This window comes from Aptenodytes patagonicus, chromosome 7 (assembly GCF_965638725.1).
Source record: "Aptenodytes patagonicus chromosome 7, bAptPat1.pri.cur, whole genome shotgun sequence".
NCBI classification, from domain to species: domain Eukaryota; kingdom Metazoa; phylum Chordata; class Aves; order Sphenisciformes; family Spheniscidae; genus Aptenodytes; species Aptenodytes patagonicus.
Window position 1 is genome coordinate 28,078,985 of NC_134955.1, and position 19,072 is coordinate 28,098,056.

A 19,072-nucleotide genomic window follows, 5' to 3' on the forward strand; every position below is an offset into this window, starting at 1 on the left:
TCTGAAGATGCTGAGGATAGATGAAATCACTCGTTTTTTGAAACATTTTGACCTTCCCAATCCCTTTTTTCCCCTCCCAAATGGTCCCCATTTACCACTTCTGGTATTTTAATTTTCCCTTTTTATTTTGGTGAAAAGCCTTAAACTCAGATTGTCTATATCACCTCCTCTCCTTTGCCATTGCTGTTTATTCTAGCAACATGATGGTAGTGAGATCTTCTGCTCAGTTGAAAAGATACTGGTGAATATTTAACAGGAGACAAGACATACTGTTCTAGATGAAAAGACAGTGCATGACAGGTTATGAGGAAGGGGAAATCCTAGTATGGATTAGGACAATTTAACAGCTGTCAGAGCATATAAAAGTATGATCCTGCTGACTATCTCATCCTGAAAGTAATTATACTAGTTATATCTTCCTCATTGTCTTTCAGGTTAGTTGCAGGTAGAGCCTGCTACAGGCAGACAGCCTACAAATAACAGAGTTACTGAATTTGGAAGTGTAATCATTACCTAAAAGCAATACACCTCTGACAAGCACACATTGGTGATGGAGGAATCAGGATGCCAAAGGAGAGAGAATTTTCCTGTATACATTATATATTGATGCCTCAAAATAAGCCTTTTCTAAACAGCTACACATCCAAGTTACGGGAGCATCTATGCTACATTAGTTAGAATAAAGTTTAGTTCTTTCCAGTAAAAATTGAGTTGCAATTTATTTGGACAAGATCCAATGGGATACCTTCCAACAATAAAAGTGGTAGAATTTGATACTTAAGTATTAAAATAATACCAATTTAAAAGGACACTGTTTTCTTTCAAGACACAAATACAGTTTAGGGTAAAAGGCATAAATTTTCTGAGAGCGGAGTTGACTCATGTTCATATGTTCACAGATACTGTCTTGTTTTTCAGACCTTACTAAGATTAGATTGTTAAAGAGTAACTGGATTACCCATTATTATCTTCACAAACAATAACAATTTCAGCTCTTCATTATCAAAAAAATTGAACCCTAACCTGCCCAGACACAGCCACCTCCCTTTGTGACAGAGGAGCCACTCACATTAGTCATCACGTGACACAACAAGGACAGAAATCTCTGGTGGAAAAGACATTGCAGATAGCTGGGAAACTGCACGTGGGACTTGTGTGAGAGGTAGACGAGGCCCTTTGGAAGTGGCTCCGCTACCTATGGAAAAAAAATAAAATCCTTCTGCAACTGATCTGTTTCAAGAAATTCTACCTCCCTCCATCTGCCCCAGTTGCTCACTCCTACTCCCTTTTCATACATTTCTATCTTCTCCATTGTGCCACATGCATTTGCCTGAATTCGTCTGTGAGGTCATGGTTTATTGAGAGGCCATAAACTTCCATGAGCCAGGGGAAGAAATGATGACGGATTTTTAAAATACTTTCTCCATATTGATTACTAGCAGTGTCTAGAGCTCTTCCCAAGCTGCACACAGCAATAGCATTTGGAACATTACATTCCAACAGCAGAGTTAAACAAAATCTCATGAATAAGCAAATTGTTTACAAAAATAATAATTGCGTCATTTTTCATTACCGTTTCTATTTAGACCACTGAAGTTAACATCAAATAATAGTGTTATTCATCAGCTGACAAGTTTCCACACATCAAGACTATAGAATTTAAAAACCCAGGCATCAGTTCTTTCCAAGCTCAGCAAAAGAGCAAGCCTCATCATCCAGCGTCAGTAGGCCCCTTCTCCTTCCAGCACATCCTCTAAGTTCTAGAAAACCACAGCTAATTTCTCTGCATTTCCTAACATATATTAAAAGCTGTTCTCTTGCAAAATTTCTTCAGAAAGGAAGTAGAAACATGACTTTCTTTAATCTTGGCTTACATTCATTTCCAGAAAAGAGTGAGACAGTCATTCCTGCTGAAGCTGCTCCAGCCCCAGCTGCCTCAGAGTCGCCTGCTCCACCAGTAGAAAGCAGCCAAAACACAGAAGGTAACAGAGAACTAACACTGTTATCAAGTCTGGTTCATTAACAGAAGGGAAGAACAGAAACAGGGAATCCTTAAAGTCAGTGAGGTAGAGACAGTAGCCGAAAGCAGACCACCACCAGTGATGAATGACAGAAAATAAAGAATGAAGAATCTCAGAGACAGAAGAAACATATTGCGATATTTTGAAATTACTTAACAAATTCACTATATAGGCTGTAACAGAAGCTAATGCAGAAAGTTCTAACTAGTAATTCTGATGTTTATTTCAGTTGCATCTTCTGGGACTCAACCAGAAGAGCCTCTGGACCCTATTGGGCTCTTTGTGACACGACCCCAGGATGGAGAAGTTACTGTTGGTGAGTACAAAATGTGAGTCAAGTGATGTTTGTGAACTGTACCTGTTGCTTGACTATTTAGCTCTCCATGTACAGGACGACAGCAGTGATATAACAGATAAATTAAACATTATTCATAATCTTATTTGAACCTACTTCCTTACAAGGTGGAAATATCACGTTCACTGCCAAAGTGGCAGGTGAGAGCCTGCTGAAGAAGCCATCAGTGAAGTGGTTCAAAGGAAAGTGGATGGACCTGGGAAGCAAAGTGGGGAAACATCTCCAGCTACATGACAATTATGATCGAAATAAAAAGGTACAACTGCCAGAGTAAGGTTCTCAGTCTCCTAGATACTAATCTTTAATCTGGGGAAAATAGAAGCTAATATAGGAACATTTTGATATTAAGGTACCCAAAGCTACACACAATGCTATTCTTATGCATAGAAGTCTATGTTTTGACCATGCAGACAAGAGACCAGCACTACATACAGACTCTTGCATACCTTATCTATGATGAAATGAGAAAATGTCTGGAGGACGAGGGGAGCAGTTTTGCACTATCTACTGCAGCATTCCCTCCATCTTCCTCTCAAGTAATAGATACTCATTATATTTAAGAGAAAACAATAAATCAGACAGATATTTAAGTATGGTCTATCTTGGTTTTAATAGATCAAGCATTCAGCTATTAGTGTTGGAATTTATTGTTCTCCTGCATTGTCTAGACTACTTTAAATAGCTGAGTAAGATAATTTTTACCACAAATGCGTTCAAAGATACACAAACAGGAATACAAGAGAGTCTGTACCATGACTTCTCATCCTGTGTGGTATACGAAACACTACTACCCTCTCCTGGATGGAACAGAACGGACTTGCTCACATTAGCCACTCCTTTTGCTGAATTTTTACATGTACTGCATACGTTCTGGGTAGAGGCTGTATTTGTTTAATGAAAGCTCTATTCCTGTTTCCAATGTACATGCAATTAGTGTACACGACGACTGCACACACCAGTGCACCAGCACAGAGTGCTAATATAACATTGTATCCTCTGAAAGACCTGTACTAATACTCTTTAGCTGTTCCTACAGAATTGGGGGGGTATATGTAATTTTTATAACAGTAATGAGTTACGTGCTCAGGAGGTTCTTAATTCTAAAAGAACACAGCGGCATATTTCATCCCTTGTCTATTTCTCTCCATGCCTTAATGCATTCTCTCTCTCTATTTCACCATTTCATTGTCTAACTTAGGAATTGTATCATTGGTGTCTGTTCTAGGTGTACACCTTTGAAATGGAAATCATAGAAGCAAACATGACTTTTGCAGGAGGGTACAGATGTGAGGTGTCTACCAAGGACAAGTTTGATAGTTCTAATTTCAGCCTGACAGTCAATGGTAAGATGAATTCCTGCCACCTTGTTTCTTCCTTTTATTGTTTTGTGTTTTTTTTTTTTTTTTCCTTCCTGTATGCCCGCCAACAATTCTTTCTGGTACACAGTGGCTACTAGACAAGCATAGATCTGAAGCGTAGACCTGAAGAGCTACAGGAACACTTACAGAGGCCCACAGATGAGGATTGGGATGGGTTGGCAGAAATATATTAGAAGTAACACTTGGATGTCACTCAAGTCAGAACTGTGATGCTCTTAAAGAAAGCACACAGAAAGATGCAAATCAGCCCAACTTTTCTCTGGCTTTATTCTGATTTCAGCTCCGTTCTCTCATGATATTGAAATCCACTAGAATAAAAGAGAGGTCCATTCTTACTTTGGCAAAAGCTCAGTAATAAAAATGGATACTTGAAAAGAAAAAAATGGGGGGAAATGGAAAGGTTTAGACACGTGACACTACCATCAATTCCTTTCTTCCTGATAAATTCAAGTCATGCAGAAGCACCTTGTGATATAAAATTGCTTTAAGATTAGATGACCCATTTTACATGGTGCCACACTCACAACTGCTATACTGAAAAGCTTATCAGCAATTGAAAAGGAAGTACATTTTAACATCGATTTCCCCCTAGTGTGGAAGAGTTTAAGTAAAACAGTATAAGCAGGGACCACCTGAAAGAGTCGAACATTTGGACCATTTCCCGTTTTAGTGGTTCTGCTGAAGGGACTGCAACATTAATTTGCGTCCAGCAACCAATGAGCAAAGACAAAAGCTTATTGAAGTTACTCAATCAGCAGTGTTCATTTTTGAAGTTTCACTAGTTGGCTGTAGGACTCACAAGACTTAGGAGCTGTGACCGAGAACAGTTTTTCTCCCAGTAGTAGCAGTACACCTATTCATACCAACAGAAGCTTAGAGCAGAGTAATAAAGCTCTCTCTGTGCAACATCCTTGATGTAGTTTCTGTACATCTCTACATATTTCCAGGAATTTACCTTCGCTTTCAGAGGATGGATTACAATTTATTAGCAGTAATAATATCCAGTTGATATCCAGTGGTTTTCTCATTAGGGTTTAAATACCCTGTGAAGCCAGTATTGAAAGTAAAATCTACCAGGCGGAGAATTGACAAACAAGAGATAAGACGGTTGGTTCATCATGCTGCAGGTTATTATGAAGCATGAGACAGAATTAAGTTATATACGGAACACCGGATGGTGAGATCTAATTGGTGAAGGCTACATGTTTAAATATGATGCTTCAATCTTTCAATATGTAATTGATCACAATTTACAATATAAGAACTTTAGAAAAAAGAAGTCTGGAAAGGAAAAGCTTTAGAAATAGCACTGTATTTTTGCATTATTTTGACTTGCTCTCCCATTTTTGTTCATCACTTTTGTCACATCAGAAGCACCAATAACTGGAGACTTGGATATTCGCACTGCCTTCCGACGCACGTGAGTTTGTACAGTAGAAACTTATGTAGATCAGATTATACTTCCATGCAGAATTCATTACTTTCCTAGACAAAACTAACTAAAAGCAAAGCTGTTGCACAAACAAGCACAAAGATAGGGATGTCTACTAAGAAAATATTTCTATTAAGAAAATATTTCTACTATTAAAATACTATACAACTCCTAGAAATCATCTAAGAGAGTTTAGACTTTGTACTAGCATAACAATCATGCTTGTCTTCAGTTATGCAATTGATAATGTGTATAATTCTACCAAGAACTTCAGCACTTTTTTCCCAGACCTGTAAAGAGCACTTGAGTGGTAGACCAGTACAGAAGGAAAAGATTCTGTGTAGTGCCTAGTCTTGATTTGGTCTGGCTTGAGGAACTACGTGTAGCTTAATACAAACATTTGCTAAGCAAAGAAGTGGAGTTTGATGTGAGCTCTGTAAGCAGCATATCACTGATAACATTAATACAAGCATTTTGATGGTATTTGTTTTCATGTTCTATAATTATATTAATTGAGTGAAGACAATGATTCTGTGCCTGTGTAAAAACTCAGATATATGTAGGTCTTAGATATTAAAGACTGCAAGGTATTGCACTGGTGTTGAAAAGCCTATCCTCCCCACATCTATAATACTGTCTGAATTGATATATGACTTAATGGAATAATGTTCCCTTCTATTAGTAAAATTTGCAAAATTGGTTGTGGTTTTTTTTTTTTTATTTAGACATTAACAGCATGTTTTTTCACTGTTCTTCTCCCTTTGTGTAATTCAGTTTCTGTTTTAGTTTTTATATACTTTTGCAAAGTTACTAGACAAAGAATATTCCAACAGACATCTATTTCTCTAACATAGGACACAAATCATCTGTGGCAACTCCTTGACTTTTTCCCTATAAATGCTATTTTTATATGATTTTTTTTTTTTTTAACATTCTATCACAAAGAACTAGAAAAGGCTTGCAGAATTTATCTACAGTCAAATCCATCTATAGGTAGCTGACCAGCTTCGCTGTGATGCCTATTAAATAGAGGACACTCAGTGCATAGCTGCATTGTGTTATTTCACTGCAGTGAAATTAGGCTTCAAGAGTTTCTCTTCTTGCTAGCACAATTAAAAGAATTTAGAATCAGTTCAGAGTGAGTGCAGTGTGCGCAGCTTCAGGCTGTTCAGATTTTCAGTTTCTTCTGTAAGAATGGAGCCAAATTTTGAACTGAACTGTTTAAATCTGAAGCTTTGTCTTTGATACCCTCACTCAGGAGCCTGGCAGGAGGGGGGAGACGGATGACTTCAGCCTTTCTCAGGTAGCCACTGTCTGTGTAAGCAGACAAATTCAAGTCTAACAATGAACTGTCTCTCTGCTTAGGAAAAGAAAAAAAAAGAAAAAAAACCCCACAGAACTAGCTGCAGCTTAAATTCCAAATAAATCATCATTTATAGTGTGTAGTATTTACGTGAGATGAATACATAGAAGTAAGAGGTAATGTAAGATGAGTATAAATAATGAAAAGAGTAGTTTGATAGTTCAGTGAGAGGCAGATTCATCTACAGAAAAAGCGTGTGTTTGGCAAGTGGCATCTTCTCACCATTGTTAGAAGATAAAAAGCAACTTAAAATTATATGCATCTCTGCCCCCTCTGTTTTACACGTTTTCCTCTCTACTGAGCACATCCTGACTAAAATTGCCACTGCTCACAGAAATGTACCAACACGCACGTATGTGAAAATCTGTTGTTTCCTGGCACGCTCTTTATCCTAGCATCATTAAATTTCCCACCCTATCCCTTTTGGTCCCAATGTCTTCTACCATAATGAAAATAGGAACTCTGAGATTAGACTTAACTCTATGCATGTTAAGGCAATTATTAGGGTCTTGTTCTTCAGAAAAGCTAAACATTGATTGCTGGGCTTTACTGAAAATCCAATTTAACTACCACCTGGGAAGCAATAAGTTGACTAATTATCCTCCCAGCTGTAGATTCTGATTTCCTGAATATTTGATCACAAGAAGCCCTTTTCATATTTGGGATTATACTAGCGATTTTTATGTACATTTTATGCCTGCTAACATTGAAAATCTTCTGAAAGTAGGGAACAAATTGGCCAAAAATACACTTTTCTGTTTGAGCATTATACCCAGAAAATTATCCTTTCCAGTACTGTACTGTCTTGAAAGTAATCACAGAAGTAAAAACAGCACTTTCCTAATAAAAAGATCTCTTCTCACAACATACTCAAAATTACACTGATTCAAAATTGTTACTTATTCTCACCAACCTTGCATTATCAAGCAGCACAAGAAGTTGGGCACTCGTTTCTCTTCCATTTTATTAACAGTACTGTTAAAATGCCCATCATTTATCTGTTGAGGCTGTTTTCTTACTTTTTAAAATATTTGTTCCTGCAATATTGAGTTTTCCTGACATTCTGGTTTACACTTCCACAGACAGACTGATCTGTCTTCAGACAGTCTTCAGACTGTCTCTGAAGCAACTAGCACTGTGTATTGACAGACAGCATTATGGGCTACCACTACCAGCAGTACAACTGAAAAGAATAATTTCTGTGTATAAAACAATAATTAAATATAAGGTGTTGCTGCTGGAAGAATCTGAATGCTGTAAGATGGCATCACCAGATTCTTATATTCAAGACAACAGAGATGTCAAGGAGCAGCTGAGCACTGATGATGGGAGACTGACCAAGATGAAGAAAATCCATTTTGACTTTATAAACCCTATCTGAATGCAAAAAAGACCTTTTTTTTTTGCTAAATTGCATAATCAATAGTCATGAAATCTAGTGTAACTTCCAATACCTTTATATCAAATCCCTGAAGTGATTTTTTTAGGAATTAAACCCAAAGAAGTGATTTTAGTGACTTTACGCTAAGTTTTCAGAGTAGATCTGTACTTCAAAATTTCAGAAGCACAGCTAAGGCATATTTGTTTCAGAACACCAAAAATAACTGTGCATTCCATCTGAGTTCACCATATGTAACAGACAGAATTACACATCAAAAAACTCCTGCTTGTTGCTTCTTGTTCTCACGAATCAATTCACCACAACACTGCTTGCCCGGATGCTTGTTGAACAACTGCATATTGAACCTCATCTCAGAATCAAAGTCAGATCACAAAATTCCTCCTTTAACTCTCCCAAGCACCAATGATGTGACACTTTTTTCAGTATAATGAATTCTGGAATCACAAAGAGCCTTAAGAAACAATTACAGCTGGGACAATGCTAGAAAAAAAATGTGATTTTAAATTGTAAGGAGTCCCACAAAAATGGTTATTAAATACTGCCCCACACTGTAAACAGTATCCACATTCCTGAAACTACAGCTTACCAAAAGCACTAATGATTCTAAAGGAAAGCTTCTGCAACATCTTTATGCTAATGAATACATTCCAGATCAATATGACCACCAAATTAATACCCTGTACAACTTTATCCATAATCAGTACAGAAAAAAATACAAGTTCATTAAATATATTTCTTAAACCTATATGAAGACCAATATGGACAAAGAGCCTAATTAAGTCACCTTCCAAGTCAGTGCACATTCTAAGTCATTCTAAACACATCTACTACTCCCCTACAAAAATATATCATCTACATAATGATATAGTCTCACAAGCTATTCCCATTTCCTTCTGAAACTAATTATGGTTTTCTGTTACTATACAGTACCGAGGGACGTGAAGAAGGTGGAGAGTTTAATTTTACTGCCCTGCTGAAAAAGAGGTGAGTAAAAATCCATAGACTTAGAGAAATAAAGTAACCGGCTTCAGCTGAACAACTCTGAAAACACTAAAAGTAGAATAAGTGAAAGTTTCATAAATTCAGAATCCTTGTAGTTTTCCTAAAGCAGCTCTAACTGGAAAAAGGATGACAGGTAATTATGGCAACTTCTCCAAATACTCAGCATTTGCTGCATTTCTGCTAGGTTTATACTGGAGGGGAAAAAAAAAAAAAAAGGATTGAACTTTCCCACAATAGAAAAGGCTGGGACTAGGGTAATTACGTGCCTCCACCAGCACTTTTCATTAAAAAAAACCCCAAAACACAACAACAATTTACAATACCTCTCTATAATGCTGCCTTATTAAGAATTTTCTGTCCTAAGTTTTCACAAGACTTCACATTGGAGAGCTGGGAGGACCAGCCTTTTTATTAGATTTCTAAATTTTACTATTACACTATACAATTATATATTATATAGTATATAGCTGTTTATCATATATATAAAAAGATATTCTATGTTGTACAAATATTATATAAATATTTTTTACTCTTCCAATTCTAATTCTTATTTCTTGCTTTTACTTTCACTTTTTTTGGTGGAATTTCCTCTCTCATTCTCATCCTTTCTTGCTACATCTGTTTTCATAACCTGTCTACATATATTTTTCTCTTTTTACCACCATCTTAATCTGGATGTTTTGGATTCCACTGCTGCCAACAGAGAGTAAGATCTCCGTTTCATTTGATTATAAATGCATGGGTCAGACTGAATATCAGAACCATTTGGTTTGAAACAATGCATGCATTTTTATCTCTCTTACGTGTAGAGTGTGACAAAAATTAGATAGTATGAAAGAAAATTATCAGCCGCCAATTTCTGAGACAGAAATGCTTTTAAACAATTAGTAGAAGTTAAGGGTGGACCATTCAATATAAATCAATGGATTTCTCTGAATGTTCTTTGGTTTTCACCATCGCTTTCTTTTATAAGCAATTTTAAATTGTCCTTGAATTTCCAGATTTTCTCAGTAACCTTCTGCTTTAAATTCCTATTGTCATAGAAATGAGAATCAGAAAAATCATTTGCATAATATGCCTGCTGGTGCCTACCAAATATGCGCTGAAGTTTTGTTCCCTCCATCCTTAAACATGTTAAGTGAACGTATTACTGAAGTCACTTATTCCATAAATGTACAGGCTTCTCTGTTACAAAACATTTCTTTTTATTCCAAGTAAAGTTTCCATTGCTCATTATCATCCCATTACTCCCAGCATGCTTCTTTCTGTTCACTGCCCCTGGCTGCTCACTCTGTCTTTCCAGCTCCTGAAGTTACTATAAACACTTGTCACTAGACTCATGTTTTGCAAATCTAAACTTACGCAGTTTAAGTTTTCACAATCAACTACTTGGGTGAATGTTGTGGTGAATCTGTGTTCAGTCTCTGCTCAGGTATTGGTATCACTATTTATAAAAAGTGTTTTATCTTCACAAAGAGTACAGGATCAGGTAGACATCTGAAACAGCTTGGTTACGGAAGGCAATAAAGCCACAATAGCCTCATGTTTCACTCAGGTTAACTCACCCAAATTTCAGTGGGGCAAACAAGGCCACGTAGGTATACAAAGCCCTGTATTACGCAATATGCAATGTATCCAGCTAGAAGTGAATTCCGGCTTTGCAGTAACACTACAAGCAGGACTCTCAAGGGGGCCAGCTAGACGAGACAGAAAGTACGCCTATCGAACTTTTTACAGCTGACATTGATATCGAAGTTTCTTGTTTCATCATGAACCCCAGAGAAGTCTGAAACAAAAAGTGCGTTGGAATTTTTTTGTAATTCTAAAGTAGGGAAATATGCTTTCTGAATAATGGCAGTAATCAAAACTGTACAGGTTTGAGAGCTGAAATAGAGTAGTTGTACACACATTCTAATTTCTATTGAAAATGTAAGGCAAAACAGAATTACTGATCTCTTTTTAGAATTTTCAAATAAATGGAGGCCAACATGAAACTATTTGCATAATTTCATACAGTGACTCCAGCTGGAATGAAGTGCTAAGTACTATGAGCCCCTCTCCTAGTGCCTTTCCCTTCTGCTTTCACAATTAGTTTCGAGCAGTGATAGAACTCTAAAAAGTAGCAAAAATCTCCAGTATTTCCAGAAATGTTCAATTTGTGGATATAACTCTTCATTGGTTGTTAGACTAGAAATATAATTCATTAAAAGAAGCTTATAAATTTCAATGCATTTTATCAGTGTTTTTGACCTTTCTTGACTTACAAATCTCTGTTTAGTGAATTTAAGCATACTGATAAATTCACTGCTCCTAGTTGTTTTTCACAGCCACTTTAGAAGTAATTTGTGGATCCTTCAGGCTTTGCGCACCACAGGTTGAAGACCACTCCTATATTAATGAGAACTGATAGGCATAAAAACTCATCACAGAATGAAAGTATTCTTCATTAAAATAGAATAGAAAAAGGGACCTCATGCTGAGGAACTCTCAAGAGCTATGCAGATTCAAACAGAATTGAAGATTATTCTTTTACCGCTTCTGCTTTGTCCCACCTAATTTACAAATGCCCCTCAATCCAGAGGTAATGAACGTTCCCACTATAATAAAGAGAGCTTCATGATATCTCCTATCGCTGTAATTTAATTAACTGGTGTTGACATACAGATGTCATGGGCCAAGGAGAGGTCATTGGGAAGAGGAAGGGAACAGCTGTCACAGAACTGTTAAATGGGATAGTGAGCGGAGACCTTGAAGGAGGTGACAGCTGACAGGGTCCAATCAGTTGACAGTAATGGGATAGGAAGGAACCATCTCTGGGATGTACAAAACTATTTTTAACCCCTCCACATATGTTTAAAACATATCAGCTGCGTATTCCATTTACAGCAGGTTCACTGAGCTGCATCTTAATGCCCCCAAGTACATAGTTAACTTATGAGGTGATCACTCTGAATAAGGATCCCCAACATCAGGGAGAGTAACGTGAGGGTGGGAGAAACTTCAGGAGTCCAAGCGCTCTATTACTTTTTGCACGCTGCTTAGTTCCTGTCGGTAGTGGAAGAGTTCAGCCTAACTGTGGAAACTGTGTCTTTACGGGATCAAAGAGAATGTTTTAACAAATACAAAACGGTGAAAAGGACTACTGGGATGGGGAAACCTTTGCTCAGAGGCAGAAAAAGACATTTTTTTTCTTTTCTTTTTCAGAACTGAATTAAACACTATACAAATTACAACCTTTAGCTTTTAGTACCATTTTACATGCGACTTACAAGCCTTTCCCTGTAACTAGAAAATATTGGTATTTCCAAGGAAAAGACTATACTCTTGCTTATGATCAAATTTCTTGTATTTCAGCTTGCATACACCAAAACAGTATTGCCAGATATAACAATGGGATGACACTGAGTAATGGAAAAGCTAAAGCAAAAATTAAGGAAGTCTTCTCAATAGTGAGACATACTAGACTGTGGAATTGCTTCCAAATTGGAAGATTTTTCTCATGATGTATTTAAAAATAACTCACACAAAATATTTTTGAAAACTCCATGAATAATCCTACCTGCAAATTTTCAGGTAAAGGGGTGTATACAGATGAGCGTATAAGTAGGCAGATAGACAGAGAGACCACCAATATTTATACAATGCCTGAGGGAAAATAATATCATTTAAATCTGTTAAGTCTTTCTTATTTCCTATGATTTTATATTTCCTTTTGAGATACAGTTTGTTCCATAGAACATTAATTGTACTAGTACAAAGAAGTCAGCACATATTACAAATATCATATATTCTTAGTTTTACGTACTTATGTATCTATTCCAATTTACATGTATTTAGAAATATTTTAAAGTTGCTCATTGATATGATCAGGGCAACTAGCCCAAGAACTGCTTATGTTAAAAAAAAATCCTGGTTTATTTGGCAAATCAGTTCAATTGTCCTGCCTTCTGCTAGGCAAAACTACAAACCATTTGTAGCTGCCCCAAACTAAATGACAGATATATGGAGAAGAGGAATCCTGACTAAATTTGTGGGTGATGTTGATGCACTGTTATGACAAAGCAAATACCCAGTAGGCTGCACTTATCGCAAGGAGTCCAAACTTCAGATACACCTATCAATTCAATGCATGGTAGCGAGGACTTAGTGCTTAGTGAGTGTTAAAACACTCCAAAGATATAATACATTGCATGCCATATTTCAGCTCAAACTCACTGGCCTGAAATCCTCTTCTCTTGCTTCTTTTCTGTTCAAGAGCTACAAGGGTGCTGGAAATCCCAAGCCAGGACTGCAGTACTTTAATAAACATAGCGCTCTCATTACAGTCAAGCCTTTTTTGGGCAATTAAAGGAGTACCAGAAATGTTTGGTTATACCTGCTGTCTAGACCGACTAAAATCATGCTTTTTAAGTAGTAATATTTCTCACAGACTAATGGGACTGTTCTTTTCCTGAAAAAAATGGAAATACACCCAATAATCCTCCACTTTTCTCTGCATTACCTGTTGCATAACTTGTCTTCTTGTTGGGGTTTACCACTGAACATGGCTTCATTATAAGGGTGTGTTCTGCTGCACTGGAATCTGCTTGGTCCTGGTGATATCAGAAACAACAGCCACAGGAAGTTCCTTTTCCTAAAGAAATTTTTAAGAAAATGTTACTTCTTTCATCCTTTTTCTCTTTACCAAAATGCAACCTATGGCAGGCAACAACTCCATGATGACAGGGCGAAGTAGAGCTATTTGTTTCCCTGTAAGGCGATCAGCCATCATCAGGAATAAGCAGAAGTGCTTACATAATATTTACATAATATAAATCGCAGAGTGGAACTGTACAAAGCGTGGGAGTGAGTTTGGTTTCAATAGGGAACAGCATTTTTCTTAAGCCTATTTCAGAGCTTTTGCACGAGCTCCTTCATCTCCCTGCTACTGAAGCACAGGCATGTTCTGCTAACGGTGAAGATGACATTCGTGGCTCTTTTGTATTAACACATGATGCCCTCTTTCTTGCCCATCGGGATGCTGCATGTTTTTCCAAACGATTCTCTGCGTCATTCTGGAGTACAGCAGCTTCTTGCGCTCGGTAAATCGGTAAGGTAACGCCAATTTCTTTTTCTATTTATGATCTTTTAAATAAAAAAAATACGATGACAGAAAAAGAATGCCTTTCCCAAAGCCAGATAACCAAATATTCACTTGGTTTTGCTAAACCAAACATTAATTCTTCCATAATCACTAGTTCTTTGGTTAAACTATAAAATAAGTAGTCCATTGTAAATATTGTCTTGTTTGCCACTACTCACCAGTCTATGTGTCTTTATGTTTTATAGATTACTATAGCCAACAATTGTCTTTACAACAGGCGATAAATATTTTAATAATCTGTGATTCATTTTAGCGAAGAGAAAAAATGTTCTGAGTAGAAAAGGACTTGTTTCTTGTTAACATAAAACAACTGCCTTGTTTCTGAGGCATTCTCAGGATATCAGTTCAGTTCCTTACTCTGCCACATGTTTTGTGTATGACCATGACAGGAAAATAAGTCTCCTTGTGTTTACCCATCGTTAAAGGGAAGTTAATATTTATTTGCTTTGGCTATTAGAAAGTAAACCCTTCAGGACAGCGATTGGATTTTAATCACTGTATATATAAATATAAGTAAAACTAGTCACCAGTTTTATTTCATTATTTTAGGTAATAATATAGTAAAAGTTAGACTGCTAAATTTTTTATTAAGAAATGGATTCATCAAGCCAATATGTAGCTTGCCAAGCCTATGGCTGTTTTTAAATCCTCTCAATAGTAGCATTCAGATACTCTAACCCCTTTCTGCAGCGGTGAAGCAAAATCTGAATCACAATCTGATGTTGATGTCTGGGAAATCCTGAGGAAAGCTCCTCCTTCTGAATACGAGAAAATTGCTTTTCAGTATGGTATCACAGATTTGCGTGGGATGCTGAAACGCCTCAAACGCATAAAGAAGGAAGAGAAAAAAAGTACAGGTTGGCGAGCTGCATTTATTCCAAACATATGTGTTCATACCTTCTTCTTTGGGAGTTCTTCAAATATTAACATCAGCTGGACAGCAGCTAGATACAAGAGCACAAGAAATAGAGGAGTTTCCTATTCCAATTGTTACACAGTCTTTACACGTGAAATGCTGATTACCAAAGATTAAAGCTATGCCCAAAGCTCTGAGCTACCTTGCTCTGAAACTCTGGATATTCTGGCCCTGCTCATTTTACTAGTTTCTTCTGCTCTGCCCCTTATCTTTCCCTGAAAGTAAAACAACACCACCCCCCACTCCCCCACCCTCAAAACTGGTCAGTATGTCAGGCATCAGTGATACATTTAAAGAATTTAATTTCCATTGGGATGATACATTTGGAATTCTTGAGCCTTTTCTAGTCTTGTGAAGTATTAATTATCTAATTTTAACTAATTTGTTTTAAAAGTCTGAAACAGAGAAGGCAAACTGCCATTCATTAGTACTGAGATCAGTATCGTTTTCCTACATGGGCAGACGTAGCTGTAACTCTATTTAGGATGTATTGAAGTACATACTCACATCTGATTTAGAATATTCTACTTTGTTTATTTTAGTTTATATCACCTGCTTTTCATCCTACGTTAAGGAAAAACAGAAAACGGAATAGGATGAAGAACAGACAGAAATGTAAAAATGCAAACAGGGATGCAGAAAGTGGGGAAGGTTTAAGATGATGGTAAACAACAGGAAAGGGAATAAAGATTTACTTTCCTAACAGGGAATGTAAAAAAAAAAATGTTAAGTATAAAAATGATTAAGATACTCTTTTTTTTTAAATCATTCTTCATCGTAGCATTCCTCAAGAAACTAGATCCAGCTTACCAAGTGGACAAAGGGCAAAAGATTAAATTAATGGTCGAAGTTGCCAATCCAGATGCTGATGTGAAATGGCTGAAGAATGGACAGGAGATCCAAGTGAGCGGCAGGTAAACTAGAAATATGGGAAATCCAAAAAGGAACGAGCTACAGCTTGAACAAAGTGGAAAAACTAGCTTTTCTTAGAAAGAAAGGAATAAAACAGGGAGAAATAGGAGCTGAGAAAGAATCTATATAGTGCTTTGGCTCAGGGTTAGTTTGCTGTTCTCATGACTTTTCCTTTTTCTTCCCTCTGCTCTATATATCTACATGTGGAACTGGATGCTTACATCTACCTACTTAGCAAGTAAGTCCTCAGATTATATTCTGATCTTTATGTGTATATCCAGGGTTCAGAATTACTTTCTCGTGATATGGGATATATTTCAGTGTAGCTTGTTTGCAAAACCAATTTCCATTGATTTTGTGCTGAAGCCATGACAAAGCATTTTTAATGCTAGTCAGGTTTGTTGTAAGGCTAGATGTTAGAAAAGCATCCAACACCATTCACAGGAGTTTATGTCTCACACTTGTATGAAGATTTCTCCATAATTTCCTGTGCTAGGTTTTCAAACACTACTGCTGTCCACTGCACCAGAACAGGGATATAGGCTTGAGTCTTAACAAACCTTACCACTGATGTCAGAAGAAAAGTAGGAACCTTTTTCTCTGCCAGGCAGGGGAAGACAGTGACTGGGTACAAAAGAGTTACTTTCTGATAATTACATTTAGATTCTCTTTTCAGATATATTTTTGAGGCTGTTGGGAATAAGAGAATACTGACCATAAACCACTGCTCTCTGGCCGATGATGCAGCATATGAGTGTGTGGTAGGGGAGGAGAAGAGCTTCACAGAATTATTTGTAAAAGGTGAGCAATGGTAGCAAAAGGAAAGAGATCTCCCCTAACATTTAGCATTGAATTACTGTCACCTTCTCTACTCTCAGATTAGTTAATCTTGGAGGAAAAGAAATTCTCAAACATATGAACAAATTCTGACATCTATTGAAGTAGATTTTTCTTACAGTTAAACGAAGGAAAATTTTCCCTATAGCTGCAACTAAGAAAGCACAGGAAAACAGCACAGTAATAACCACCATTAATTCTCATTCGGAAAGTGATTTACATCTTCCCAACAATAGGGCTAGAAACTTACTTTAAAAATTTGATTCCGCTCAAGATAAACATGTGCCTCAAGATCTTCAAGCAGATCAAATAGTACAGAAAACTAACGCCTCCGGTTTAGAATTTCAGAATATATATGAAAACTGATTAATCCTGTGTTTGCATTCTGTCTCATGAAGCAAAACCCAAAAGGTCATTTGATAAAATTGATAATGTGATCCAGCATAGTAAATTTTAAGTTCCAACACAGAGAGCATCACCATGTATTTGGCCAGGGGTTCTTCCTGTGGAGTGCAGAGTGGTGAAATCTACCTCTGGTCTTCAGTCTTTCAGAATACTGTTTTAATAAAAGTTTCTTCATTTCCAGAACCTCCAATCCTGATCACTCACCCACTGGAGGACCAGATGGTGATGGTTGGAGAGAGAGTGGAGTTTGAGTGTGAAGTGTCTGAGGAAGGAGCTACTGTGAAATGGTAAGGTAATAGAAAAGGAAAAAAAACAGCAAACAACATGAAACCATATCCCTCCATGGGACATTCTAGGACCAGTGTCTGTGGACAAGAGTTGTGGAATAAAAAGGAAGAAGGCATCCTACATAATTGTTTTCAGGAAAAGATTGATCGTCCTCCTATACGTCAAACATTGAGGAGGAACTGAGAGGCCAGAATATGGCAGAAAACAAACTAAGTATAGATATTTTATAGTGTCTCTAGAATTTCTTGTTCAGTGTTTACAGGATGCTACTGACTGTACTGAGCTGTTAGCTTTAAAGTTTTCTAAACATTTGACAGTAATGTCTAACTATTGGCCAGACTAATCAGATCTGTATTGTGATGAGCTTGCTGTACTTTATGGAATCTTCTAGTCTTCTCAACTGCAGTGAGAAGGGTTTTTTTGAAGTATTTTTTCTTAGGTAAAATGTTAGTGTCTCTTGAGACAGAGAGGGAAGGTCATTGACTTATTTTAACATATCTGTTGTGGTGATCCTGCAAAGCCGGTCATTATGCATATGCAGCAAGCAGGATTAAGACGACAAACATTTAGACCATAGAGTCCATTTTGTTGGGCATTCCAGCTGAGTGGAAGCTGGAAGGTTCACACTGCTTGGGCAGGCACAGCAGGCAGTGCTCACATACCAGGTCTTACACACACTGTTCTCACTTCATTTCTCTACCAGATGAAATTCTCTTGTGCTTGTTAACAGCTTCAGGCACATGGTTATCAACTGTTCCCACAATGCTCATTACATTCCTGGAAAGTGCCAACCACTCATCTGCTCTCCCAAAGGAAGGAACTGAGAATTTAAATAGAGCCCAAGAGCTAGTACAGCGTATGCATTACTCTATTAAAGCCACATGCACAGGCACACACATGCTATTGTTCGGGAACTGCTTACAGATGCCTGGTCACAAGAGATGGGGACAACCAGATCTGTCCCTCTCAGAGCACAGTGCAGCTGCCACACTTTGATCCTATGCCTTTGAACAACTCCCATACATCTTACAGAGCTGGTATCTGTGGGATGGGCATTTGGTGTGACAAGGGCAAACCAGCAGCTGTCTCAGCCTGAAATGCAGCAAGTGGTCAGAGAAACTCTTCAAATCATAGCAACAGAAAACTGAGCAGTTAGATATTTACACTGTATTTTACTGATTTTATCATGTGAGACTCAGTCAATGCTTTTTGGCAACAAAGGGAGCATTTTGGACAACAAGGAGAAGTGTCCAGGGAAAACATGAAACACAGTGTGGAGAAAGAGTTCCAGTTTTATGGCTCATTAGGGAAATGCTCAACAGTGTAAGCCAAGTAACAGGCACTAACTCAGGGCACCTGTTATAGCTCTTGCACCCTTTAAACCTGGGTTATGAAATCACAAGCACATGAACAAAAGCATATAAAATTCTGTAACTTGCACAAAACAGAAATAAGGCTTATAGCCTCTTAGGCATGGCCATCAGACTAGGGCTTGGAGAATTCATTATGTGGGTCTCTTCATAGTAATCAGGAAAGAATGTTCTCTTGACCACCCAGAAAGGTCTCACATTATTATTATGCAGTACTATGGAATAGTTATTTCTGAACTTCAGATGG

At 37.4% G+C, this 19,072-nt stretch overlaps 1 protein-coding gene across 1 annotated transcript in view; it reads left to right on the forward strand.

Annotated features, from left to right (window-relative positions):
* Nucleotides 1-19,072, forward strand: part of MYBPC3 (myosin binding protein C3) — a 65,912-nt gene that overhangs the window by 10,046 nt on the left and 36,794 nt on the right. Inside the window, exons 3-16 of the mRNA XM_076344473.1 lie at nucleotides 1,887-1,982; nucleotides 2,251-2,337; nucleotides 2,484-2,632; nucleotides 3,602-3,719; nucleotides 5,127-5,175; nucleotides 6,446-6,490; nucleotides 8,880-8,936; nucleotides 9,658-9,660; nucleotides 14,020-14,043; nucleotides 14,788-14,954; nucleotides 15,795-15,927; nucleotides 16,161-16,163; nucleotides 16,602-16,726; nucleotides 17,349-17,454. Coding sequence (XP_076200588.1) covers nucleotides 1,887-1,982; nucleotides 2,251-2,337; nucleotides 2,484-2,632; nucleotides 3,602-3,719; nucleotides 5,127-5,175; nucleotides 6,446-6,490; nucleotides 8,880-8,936; nucleotides 9,658-9,660; nucleotides 14,020-14,043; nucleotides 14,788-14,954; nucleotides 15,795-15,927; nucleotides 16,161-16,163; nucleotides 16,602-16,726; nucleotides 17,349-17,454 — 1,162 coding nt within the window. The remainder of the gene's footprint in view (nucleotides 1-1,886; nucleotides 1,983-2,250; nucleotides 2,338-2,483; nucleotides 2,633-3,601; nucleotides 3,720-5,126; nucleotides 5,176-6,445; nucleotides 6,491-8,879; nucleotides 8,937-9,657; nucleotides 9,661-14,019; nucleotides 14,044-14,787; nucleotides 14,955-15,794; nucleotides 15,928-16,160; nucleotides 16,164-16,601; nucleotides 16,727-17,348; nucleotides 17,455-19,072) is intronic.